Here is a 13,186-nt window from a genome sequence, read left to right on the forward strand (position 1 = left end):
TGAGACAAACGGCGCACTTTTGTTTGTAGCGATTTCTAATTGTTCATTGTCATAAAAAGTTAATATGATCGATATAATCGTCTACGTTTATCCATTTTTATACCTAAATTTATCCCTTTTTCGTCTATACTACCTATTATCCATTTTATTCTATATTTGTCAACTTTTTCGTACATATTTCGTCCATATTTCTCTATTTTTTTGTCCATAAATCCATACATATTTTTACGTTTTTAAGAACATAACTCTGTTAGCCCTGGTCATTATTGATAACGTACTGTCTGCTTTAACTAAAAGTATTTCGACAGCTAAAATCTCTTACAACAGAAGAGATTTTGGAAAAATCCTCAAGTATGGTCAGTGCTTACAAAGATGATTTGGAGAACAGCCTAGGTGGCGAATTAGTGCAGTTCGCAGAGCTGCTGAAAACAGAGGTGGCTACTGTTATTGACAGCACGAAACAGGAGCCTCTGGAACAGCAATTTTATAAACTTTTATTAAATAATTCGTTAGAATCGTGTTTCCCAAACTTAGAAATTGCCTTGCGCATTTACTTGTCTCTCATGATCACTTTTTCAACATTAAAACGTATTAAAAATGAATTAAGGAACACGATGGGCCAAGAACGTCTTAATCATCTCACTTTGTTGAATATAGAGCATGATTTGCTTAAAAAAGTCGATATTGAAAGTGTTATCTCTAAATTTGCCCATATTAAATCCAGAAAAGTGTATTTGTAACAATTTTGTTTTATTTAATACCCTAAACTTGAGAACCTAAAGCAAAGCAAGGGCCCCTTGACAGAATTTGCTACAGGCCCCGCGCTAGCTTAATCCGGCAGGCTCCGGTTTTCACTTTTTTTTTTCGTTTTCGTTTTTGGGCGAAAACGTACGTTTTCGTTTTAGGTGCTCCGGTTTTCACAAACTTTTTGTCATCGTTTCATTATCGGAACGGTTCATTTTTTCATCGTTCCTCACTGTTCAAACAACTGAAATTAATCATATTTATTTATAAAAGCTTATTTAACTTTTCTTTAAAAATATTTTAGCTTCGTTTTCATTTTATAAGAATTTTTAAGTGGTTGTTTTGTTCCACTACAAGTACGGCAGCATTGACGATAACTTTTGGCAGTAGATTTATCGGCCCCTCAGCAAAACGAAAGTTGTTGTTGCCGACGGCAAATATTTTATGTATGAAATCAAGATGGGGTCAGAAAATAATTATTTAAAAAATAAATACGAATTAGATTGACCTACTGATGATGTGAAATGAACATCAATAGACCAAGGAGTCAACTATTTTTTTTCTTTTGCAATTAAGAACCGATTTAAAGTAGAAAAAGGCATTTACTTTTCATTTCGACAAAAAAAACTTGCCCGTTTTTGAAAACGAAAAAATCTTGTGATAGTGAAAACGGGAGCACCAATTTTCGTTTTTGAAAACGAAAACGAGAGAATCTTGTGAAAGTGAAAACCGGAGCCTGCCTGTATATCAGGCTATAAAATACAATTTTATGTTCCTAGATGACGCGGTAATAGAATGTCTCATAACCCCCCGAGAACGTTCTCACGACCCCCCAATAGCTTTATTTTAAATATGGCTACTGCTTTACGGACGCATTAAATGTTTATGCAAAATTTGTTCCGTGTGTCAAAAGGCTACTCACCAAGGAATGTTTCAGATGTATGCAAACAAAGCGAAAAGACAGCAAACACGAACGGTCTACAAAACTTTCGATCACAAAATTGGAGTTGCGATTTGGGAAGACATAGGGAATCGGCATGAACGGAATATTTGTGATGTGGATATGAAGATTGGAAACAAGCAAGATGTTTCGCAGTCAGCTGGTAGATGTCACGCTTTTTAGTTCCGGGCTGTAAGCGCGTCTCACGACCCCCCGGTCTCCCCTACAGACAGTCGATGGCCTCAGCAGCTAGTACTGCAACTTTCATTAGTTAGTTTTAGTTTTATAAGCTATTCTAACTACAATATAAACAAATATTAAATTATTTATTAAAAGCGCACCATAACTAAAATTTAATTTTCACAAATATTTTTTATATACTACAATTTTTTAGACATTTTTTTATATAATACATCACATGTATATTAACTTTTAAATATTAATAAAAGTTGTTTTAATTGAAGACCCTAAGTTCATAAAGATAAACGGTCTAAGATTTTAATAAAATTAATTAATATGTGAGAATACCACAGAGTCGTAAAGCCCTAAAGTTTAAAGAACATCATGCGCTTGGTCGAAATAAGTAAAAGATGATTATTCATCCAAAATCTTACTATCAGCCAAAAAGCTTAAGGCTTACCTTCAGCTAACTTAAAAAAAACACCAATATATTTTAGTTTTTTCTACGTTTCTCGCTTATTAACGTTATTGTTGTTGGAAGGAAAACAAAATATCTTTAAAATGCAATTATTAAGTACTGGCTATACGAGCAATATGTATGTATTCAATCAACCAATAAAATGCAGATATTAATCGTTGGGTTTCATTTATAGTTAGGAACGCTTATATTAAAGGGCGAAACCTGGGAACAGGAGTTTAACACTGCACAGTATTGTGCACCATCTGGCATAAGATGAGGTTGTGTGCGAATATGTTATAAGTTTTGCGAGTAAATGTTCTTTTTCTTCGTTCCACTATATATTTTATATATTTTGTACTAATCTAGTTAAATTTTGTTTGGCTTTTAAAGACAGGAAATTCGGTTGGTCGATCATTATATTTACATTTTGAGGACGTATTTCTTTTTAAACATACAATTTTTATTTGTGTAAATTCGTTGTGCGTTGGTTTAAAACTATATCATTATTAACAAATAATAATGTCTGAACTTCAGTCATCTTTACTGTTAAAAAAGCAATTGGCAGGTAAGTTAAACTTCATGCTCGTATATATAATACATATGTATATAAGTATATTTATTTAAAATGAATTAAATATCTATATTACTTATTATATTTTTAGTCACTTGCTTATCAAATTATTGTGAATCATTGTAAAAACCAAAATGCTTTAGGATCCCCTTTCTAAATGCCTTCACTTGTTTATATATATGTACAATTTATGTTCACACATACATATGTTCTCAAATGTATGTCTATTTAGCAACTTCAACCAGAAGTTTGTTGAAAAATTTAATGTATGTGGATATTTCCCGTGAAGAATTTTGTTGACATAGATAAAAACATTCATTCTACAGTTGTAATCAAACTAACGTGGCGTTTTTTAAGACTTACAATTTTAACTTACAGTCTCTGTGTGTGATTAATTCATTTTATTTTGACGTTTGCGTTGCGCAATGGCATAAGTTCAGTAAAACGTGCTCACAAGACACACTAGCTAGGAATTTGTACTAACAAATTTTAACCGCAGTTCAACAGTACTTATCGATCAATAACAAATAAGGTGTTTCAGTGGTAGTATAATCCAAATGAATTATTCTACTACAATTTGTGTTTGATTAAGTTCAATCACCTGCATTACTAATATCGTTCTCTTACAAACTGTTACATGTATATACATATGTACATATGTATGTACAGTATATCACATTAATATTCGGTTTTTTATTTTGCAACTTTAAACGCGAATAAAATGTATAATACTACAAAAAGTCGAAATTTGAAAAATGGTATATTAAAGTTTGTAATATTAGCCTTAGGTAGTTATATATATGTTAGGACTTTATTAAAAATTAAAAGAAGAATCACAGCTAAAAGAAAAAAAGCTTATAAATGGCATTACTCTAATATTCGGTATTTATTGTAAGTCTTATGTTAAAGCTATGTGGCAACTGCAGAGCCAGAAGTTCCGCCGAAAATGGGTTTTCCCGAGCATTATACATATGGCTGGTATTTATTTCCTACGATCAAACCAAAAAAAAACTACTACCAGCAGCGATTTTCAAGATGGGACGCAAAGTTAAAAATGCATCCTTGGAGCAGCGAAAACTTGTCCCCCAGCCACACTTAGAGGGCAAGACCTACAAAGAACCTGCGGAAATGTTCGAAATGAAGCCCAATACAGTTGGTAACATCGTCCGACGCTTCAAAAATAAAGGGCGAGTGGCCTTATTATGCAAAAAGGATAACCAAAAAAATTAACGTATCGGGAAGAAGCCGAAATAGTTCGACAAGTGAAAAAAAAAATCTTCGACTTAGTGCTTCAGAATTGTCAACTGAACTCTTTGCCGATCACGGGAAGGCAGTTTCAGCGCAAACGTTTCAGCGTACTTAAAAAAATACATGGGTACAACGGCAGAATCGGTCGAAAAAAAACCTTTGATATCTGGGCGCAACCGAAAGTTGAGGAAAAACTTTGCCCAGGAGTACTCTAAAAAGGACCAAAACTGGTGGGACGAGGCCATATTTCTAGACGAGAGCAAATTCAATCTTTTCGGGAGTTACGGCAAGACCATGGTTTGGCGGAAGCCCAATACAGAGCTGCACAAAAATCACCTAAGGCCAGCAGTGAAACACGGCGGTGGGAGTGTGATGGTTTGGGGCTGCATTTCCACGAAAGGAGTGGGTTACTTGGTGTTTATTGATGACATCATGAATCAAGATCAGTATTCAAAAATTTTAAAAGAAAATTTTAAGGAGTCGGCGGAGAAAATGGCTATTGGAAACACATTCAAATAAAATCAGGACAATGACCCAAAGCACAAAGCCCTTAAAGAGAAGTCCTGGTTGCTTTAAAACTGTCCAAAGGTCTTTGAAACGCCGCTCCCATCACCTGATCTCAATCCCATTGAAAAATTTGGAAGTGAATTGGACCGCCGTGTACACCAAACGCCGATATCTTCTTTAGCGGACTAAAAAAAAACGGCTTCAGAAGAGTGGGCGAAAATTGGCGGTGAATACACCAAAACAATTTATTTAAATATGCCAAAACGTTTAAGCGATATCATTAAATATAATGGGTATCACACCTAATATTAAAATAAATTTAATTTTTAGATAAAATAGTTTTTTCTTAGTTCTATAGGAAATACCGAATATTAATGTAACCTGAATTTTGAGTTGTTTTTTGTTTAATTTTATTTTTAATTTGTATTATTTTTTTATTGTATGTGTATCTATGAATAGATAATAAAAAAAGCTTTCGTTTTCCATTAAAATTTTTAATCTTTTTCTTTGCATTTGAAATTGAGAAAATGAAAAACCGAATATTAATGTGATACACTGTATGTAAGAATGTTCATTATTTGGTCTGAAGTTTGCAACGTAGTGAAGGAGACACTTCCGACCCCATATAGCAAATACATATATTCTCGATCAGCATCACGTCTGAGTCGATTTAGACATCGACGTCTGTCTGTTTCTAACTGAACAAGTTTTTCATTTTTAAAGAGAATTGGCTGAAACTTTGCCAAATGTCTTGTAGCTATTGCAGGTACATCGTAGGAAAGCTCCAGAAAGTAATGAGAAGAAAATTATAACGGTGGCATAATATTTCTTCTAGTATATGTCCGAACTTCCTAGGTTCGACAACTTTAATAGGAAAGATAACAAAAATAACGAAAAGAAAATCATAACTATGGTGCAATATTTCTTCCATTGATATTTATACCCTTGCAGAGCAAAGGGTATTATAGCTTCAGTCAGATTTTTGCAACGCAGTGAAGGAGGCACCTCAGACCCCATAAAGTATATATATTCTTGATCAGATCACGATCTGAATCGAATAACGTTTGTACATTTGTCCGTCAGTTTCTGTTCTATGTTTCTATGTAAATTAGTCTCTCTATTTTATAGCTATCTTCATTAAACTACCAAAAGTTGTGTAGTTATTGCACGCAGTATATAAGTCAGAACGGGCCGGATCGGGCAGCCATATCGAAAAGCTTACATACGAGCGATTACAAAAAATATTAACACTCGGTTGTTTTTGATCATATCCACCTGATTTCTTCCAGATGGTGTTTTTAACTATTATCGCATTTCGTATTAAAATTTATCAAAACGGATGACTATATCATATAGCTGTCATAGGAAAGAGAGAAATACATATATATATATTAGGTTGTCAAAAAAGTCTTGCGGTATTTTTATTGAATTTTCAATTGTTCATAAAATTGGTTACAATAATGCGATTCAAGTCAAATATGCGCCGTTTTGTTCGATGACGCGTTCCCAACGAGATGCCAACTTCATAATGCCCCTCTCATAGAAGCTCGCTTCCCTATTGACAAAAAACTCGGAGAGCCAATTTTCACAGGACTCTCTTGTGGCCAACTTCAGACTACCAAGCGCGTTCGCCATGGACAGAAACAGGTGGTAATCACTTGGTGCGAGATCCGGACTATACGGTGGATGCAAAAGAACCTCTCATCCGAGCTCCCGGAGCTTCTGGCGCGTCACTAAAGATATGTGTGGCCTGGCGTTGTCCTGGTGGAAAACAATTCGGCCTCTGTTGATCAAAGATGGCCTCTTCTGCATGAGTGCTCTTTTCAAGCGGTCCAGTTGTTGGCAGTACAGGTCCGAATTGAGCGTTTGGCCATAGGGGAGCAGCTCATAGTGGATTATTCCCTGCCAACCCCACCAAACACACAGAAGAACCTTCCTGGCCGTCAATCCAGGCTTGGCCACCGTCTGGGCCGCTTCACCGCTTTTCGACCACGACCGTTTGCGCCATACGTTATCGTAAGTGACCCACTTTTCATCGCCAGTCACCATACTCTCCAAAAACGGGTCGATTTTGTTGTTATTTAGAAGCGATTCGCATGCGTCGATACGGTCAAAGATGTTTTTTCGCGTCAATTTGTGGGGTACCCACACATCGAGCTTCTTAGTGACTCCAAGCTTCTTCAAATGGTTAATAACGGTTTGATGACTCATGCCCAGCTCTTGACCGATGCTACGGCTGCTACTATGCCGGTCTCTTTCGACCTTCCGGAGCGTGGCGCATCTTCGACCACCTCTACACCAGAACGAAAACGTTGAAACCATCGTTGTGCGGTGGAAATGGAAACTGTATCGGGTCCATAAACTGCACAAATTTTATTGGCGGCTTGAGATGCACTTTTGCCTTTATCGTAGTAGTACTGTAAAATATGCCGTATTTTCTCTTTATTTTGCTCCATGATTGCGACGCTGTAACTAACGAACGACTTAAAAGAAAAGACAATCAATCAAAAAGTATACTATGACCTGATGCGACGAATAAAACAAAAACTACGCGCTTTCAGCGCCAACTAGCGAAAATACCGCAAGACTTTTTTGACAACCTAATATTATTTTTGCGGCAATAGTGCGAAGGCACAGCTGGTAATTTTTATACCCTTGCAGAGCAAAGGGTATTATAATTTCAGTCAGAAGTTTTGCAACGCAGTGAAGGAGGCACCTCAGGCCCTATAAAGTATATATATTCTTGATCAGCATCACGATCTGAATCGAAATCCGACTGTACGTCTGTCCGTCGGTCCGCTGTCTGTTTCTATGTGAAGCTATCTTGCTGAAACTTTCCAAAAAGTTGTGTAGTTATTGCACGCAGTATATAAGTCGGAACGAGCCGGATCAGCCGACTATATCGGATAGCTCCCATACGAGAGATTGAAAAAAAAAACTCTCCCTCCGTTTTTTTTATCAGATCGACTTGATTTCTTCCAGATGACGTTTTATAACTACTATTGAATTTCGGTTTAAATTTGATCGAAATCGGATGACTCTATCATATAGCTGCCATAGGAGAGATCAAAAAATATATTATATATAGAATTGATGGAAAGAAAATGATAACATCGTTATTTCTCATCAGAAAATGATTTTTGGAATATAGAGTTTTCTAACGTCTCTTGAATAACAAATAAAATTTGATCAAAATCGGACAACTATATTATATACATATCTGCCATATGAACAATAGTCAAAAATATGGAAACTTAATAGAAAAGGCGTCATAGCTTCGATGTTGTTTAGTCTTTGTGTATTCTGTTCGAAATATTTGATGACTGCAAGGGTATATAAGCTTCGGCTTGCCGAAGCTAGCTTCCTTTCTTGTTGTATCAAATCATTTACAATTTCTATTTTAGACCCATCAGTTTTAGTATGTGGTGTCTTTTTTTTTTGGGTCTCACAGATATTCGTTTTTTTTTTAATGCGTGCCGGATAACCATTTGAGATATACTCCCTTAATCAAAGAGTTCCCGACTTTTATTTATAAAATCAAAAATACAAAGTTATTCATTAAAATCAATATTGTCCCCTTCAAAGTACTCCCCATCGACTGCAACGCACTTATGCCAGCGCTTGATCCAATCCTCAAAACACTTTTTAAAGTCAGCTCGCGGTATGGCCATCAGAGTCATCTTCGATTTTTCCATGATCTCATCTCGGCTGCTGTAACGCGTTCCGCGGAGGGCTTTTTTAAGTCGACTGAACAGGTAAAAGTCGCAGGGAGCTAAATCCGGTGAATTTGGTGGTTGTTGGATGGTATAACAGTGAAGGAGACACCTGAGACCCCATAAAGTATATATATTCTTGATCAGCATCACGATCTGAATCGAAATACGCCTGTACGTCTGTCCGTCTGTCCGTCTGTCCGTCTGTCTGTCTGTCCGTCTGTCCTCCTGTCCGTTTCTTCCCAAACTAGTCTCTCAGTTTTAAAGCTATCTTGCTGAAACTTTCCCAAAAGGTGTGTAGTTATTGCACGCAGTATATATGTCGGAAGGGGCCGGATCGGGCAACTATATAGGATAGCTCCCATACAAGAGATTGAAATATAAAATTATAACGCCGTTGTTTTTGATCAGATCGACTTGATTCCTTCTAGATGGCGTTTTCTAGCCACTATTGAATTTTGTATAAAATTTTATCAAAATCGGATAACTCCACCATATAGCTGCCATACAAAAGATCAAAATTATATATATATAAATAATGAAACAAATTACAGTAGAATCCTGTTATAACGACTCCGCTTATAGTGTCCGTCCGGATATTGCGACGAAAACTCGATGGCTTGATTGGTCCCCAGACAGACTTATACACTTAAATCCTTCTGCTTAGTGCGTCTTCCGGGTATAACGACGAAAAATCGTCGGTCCCTTGAAAGTCGCTATAAGCGGATTCTACTGTATAACATCGTTGTTTTTAATCCCACGATCGTGATTTTGAAAACATGGAGGTTTTTAATAACCCTTGAATCGATAAAAAAAATTCATTAAAATCCGACAACGTTATCATATAGCGGCCTTAGGAAAGATCGAAAAATCTATATAGAAATACGGGAAATAAAACTATAAAATCGCTGTTTTTCATCAGACAAGCATAGTTTTTGGAATATAGAGTTTTCTAACTGCTCTTGAATTGCATATAAAATTTCATCAAAATCGGACAACTATATCATATAGCTGCCATACGAACAATATTCGAAAATATGGAAAAGTAAAAGAAAAATCGTCATAGTTTCAATGTTGCTTAGCCCTTATGCATTTTGATCGACATATTTGATGACTGCAAGGGTATATAAGTTTCGGTTTGCCGAAGCTAGCTTCCTTTCTTGTTATTATATATTTTTGAACATCTTTGCTAGGCAAACTTTCTTTTAAGACCACGTTCTCCAACGCAGCACTTTTCGTCATTGTCATCGCTATCGCTATACGGCACTAATGAGTTTACGGGCTATAATTTTGAACATTTTGTTAGTTAAAATCAATTTTAATGACGTTAATCGACACATTTTATACAATAACGAATACTCACTTACACGTACATAAACAACACACAAACTACTAGCTAATAATATAAATAATAATATAAACAATTATTTAAATATCTTACACAAATACATGGTTTTTATTTATTTTTTTTTTAGCATGTTACCATTGTTTTATTTAAATTCAATAAAAATTTTATCAAAGTACGTGTCCTTAACTTAATTCGTATAAAATTTCGAGTGAAAATTTTGAGTATTGTGGAAGTTATAGTCCTTCCCGCAGAAGTCCTTTTTTCATTAGAGGCTTGCGGTGAGCATGAAAACAAGAAAACGGCTCAACTTAAAAAAAAATGAAAAAAAACTACGTTAGTATATAGTGTTACCTAGTTCGTGAACGAAGGATTTTACGAAAAAAATTTTTTACAGTTACAGTGATTATTTTTTCAAAAAAACCGATTTTTCGAGGTCTAATAATTTAGTTTTTTGTCGCAAAAAAATAGAAAAATTTGTCAAAAAAAAATTCCTTCGTTCACGAACTAGCTATTGTATCTACAAACAATCCACCAAAATTTCAAATCGATCGATGTAGTGGTTACCGAGATATCGTGCTCACCGCAATGGCCTTTTCTCAAAAATGCGACTCCGAGATAATCGCGTTTAAAGTTTTAGGTGGACATTAGGTAGTCATGTTCACCGTGCGCTATGAACGGCTGTATCTTAGGTTCTAGTGCCCCGATCTCTAAAAAATTTTGCAGAAAAATTGTTGAAAGTATGTACATCAAAAAAAAATCATAAAATTTTTTTCGATTTTTTGAGTCTGAAAAAGGTATATAACCCCTTAAGCTCTAACATCTTCAATTATCATTAGTAAAATAAGTGAATATAAAAACGTACACCGTGAATTAACGGCTTAAAGAGGAACAAACAATAAGCAAAATCATAAGATGTTGAGCGATTTGTTTGTTATTGTTTTTCTTAATTTTTGTGCGTTTAAAGTATTTCCATGCAAGTGAAAAAAAAAATTTGTATGGACATACAAATCGCGCGCACATTGAAAAGCACTGTAACATACGATAAAATTGAAACTTAATTTTTATCGGAACTATAGGGTTTTCAGTTATAATATTTCACAGGGTAGTGAGACATTAGGTGCCTAACAATTTTCCATGAAAATCTCAATTTCGAAAAAAAGCGACATACGATACTTTCTCGGAAATGCGTCGATATAATATAGCTGCCATATGAACTATAGTCGAAAATATAGAACAATAATAGAAAACGTCAAAGCTTCGGTGTTCTTTAGCATTTATGTATTTTGTTTGACATATTTGATGACTGCAAGGATATATAAGCTTCGGTTTGCCGAAGCTAGCTTCGTTTCTTGTTGCAATTAAGGCAGGTTCTCACCTTGTAGGGCCAAAAATTGACATTTTTAAAAAAAATTGTTTTGAGAAAACGGTGTTAAAGATAAAAATCTGAAATTTGTAACTTTATTTGAAAACATATTTATTTTGCGAAAAAAATTTCAAAATTGAAAAATCAAAAAAGGGGCGGGAGGGAGCGTACCTCAGTTGCAACATTTCGGCAAAAAGGTGTCCCGCTTACGGAAGTGATTCAGCCAAATCGGGTAATCGGGATCACAAAAACCGAAAAGATTCTTAAAGTGTACAGTACTGTGCATAAATGAACTAGGATCAGAAAAAAAAATGAAAATTGCAAAAGTTTTTAGCTTTTTTCGATTTTCGCGCTTTTTTTCTCACTAATTATTTTCTGAATTAAACAGTTTTCAATATTTTTGGATAATCCTAATTCGTTCCCTAGTTAAAGGAAACAATTAGGAATATTTAAAAAAAAAAATTGATGACGATTGGTTAACCCAAACGCCTTCAATTACTTCCGTAAGGTCCGAAAACGTGGTTCCGAGATAAACGCGTTTAAAGTTTTGGCTTTGATCGAAATCGGATGACTCTATCATATAGCTGCCATAGGAGAGATCAAAAAATATATTATATATAGAATTGATGGAAAGAAAATGATAACATCGTTATTTCTCATCAGAAAATGATTTTTGGAATATAGAGTTTTCTAACGTCTCTTGAATAACAAATAAAATTTGATCAAAATCGGACAACTATATTATATACATATCTGCCATATGAACAATAGTCAAAAATATGGAAACTTAATAGAAAAGGCGTCATAGCTTCGATGTTGTTTAGTCTTTGTGTATTCTGTTCGAAATATTTGATGACTGCAAGGGTATATAAGCTTCGGCTTGCCGAAGCTAGCTTCCTTTCTTGTTGTATCAAATCATTTACAATTTCTATTTTAGACCCATCAGTTTTAGTATGTGGTGTCTTTTTTTTTTTGGGTCTCACAGATATTCGTTTTTTTTTTAATGCGTGCCGGATAACCATTTGAGATATACTCCCTTAATCAAAGAGTTCCCGACTTTTATTTATAAAATCAAAAATACAAAGTTATTCATTAAAATCAATATTGTCCCCTTCAAAGTACTCCCCATCGACTGCAACGCACTTATGCCAGCGCTTGATCCAATCCTCAAAACACTTTTTAAAGTCAGCTCGCGGTATGGCCATCAGAGTCATCTTCGATTTTTCCATGATCTCATCTCGGCTGCTGTAACGCGTTCCGCGGAGGGCTTTTTTAAGTCGACTGAACAGGTAAAAGTCGCAGGGAGCTAAATCCGGTGAATTTGGTGGTTGTTGGATGGTATAACAGTGAAGGAGACACCTGAGACCCCATAAAGTATATATATTCTTGATCAGCATCACGATCTGAATCGAAATACGCCTGTACGTCTGTCCGTCTGTCCGTCTGTCCGTCTGTCTGTCTGTCCGTCTGTCCTCCTGTCCGTTTCTTCCCAAACTAGTCTCTCAGTTTTAAAGCTATCTTGCTGAAACTTTCCCAAAAGGTGTGTAGTTATTGCACGCAGTATATATGTCGGAAGGGGCCGGATCGGGCAACTATATAGGATAGCTCCCATACAAGAGATTGAAATATAAAATTATAACGCCGTTGTTTTTGATCAGATCGACTTGATTCCTTCTAGATGGCGTTTTCTAGCCACTATTGAATTTTGTATAAAATTTTATCAAAATCGGATAACTCCACCATATAGCTGCCATACAAAAGATCAAAATTATATATATATAAATAATGAAACAAATTACAGTAGAATCCTGTTATAACGACTCCGCTTATAGTGTCCGTCCGGATATTGCGACGAAAACTCGATGGCTTGATTGGTCCCCAGACAGACTTATACACTTAAATCCTTCTGCTTAGTGCGTCTTCCGGGTATAACGACGAAAAATCGTCGGTCCCTTGAAAGTCGCTATAAGCGGATTCTACTGTATAACATCGTTGTTTTTAATCCCACGATCGTGATTTTGAAAACATGGAGGTTTTTAATAACCCTTGAATCGATAAAAAAATTTCATTAAAATCCGACAACGTTATCATATAGCGGCCTTAGGAAAGATC

The 13,186-nt window shown here is 35.5% G+C and overlaps 1 protein-coding gene across 1 annotated transcript in view; it reads left to right on the forward strand.

Annotated features, from left to right (window-relative positions):
• Positions 1 to 2,686: 2,686 nt before the first annotated feature.
• Positions 2,687 to 13,186, forward strand: part of LOC108094405 (ubiquitin-conjugating enzyme E2 G1) — a 32,812-nt gene continuing 22,312 nt past the window's right edge. Inside the window, exon 1 of the mRNA XM_017194971.2 lies at positions 2,687 to 2,889. Within this exon, the coding sequence (XP_017050460.1) occupies positions 2,844 to 2,889 (46 nt within the window). The 5' untranslated portion in view covers positions 2,687 to 2,843. The remainder of the gene's footprint in view (positions 2,890 to 13,186) is intronic.

This window comes from Drosophila ficusphila, unplaced genomic scaffold, assembly GCF_018152265.1.
Source record: "Drosophila ficusphila isolate 14025-0441.05 unplaced genomic scaffold, ASM1815226v1 contig_470, whole genome shotgun sequence".
Classification (NCBI taxonomy): domain Eukaryota; kingdom Metazoa; phylum Arthropoda; class Insecta; order Diptera; family Drosophilidae; genus Drosophila; species Drosophila ficusphila.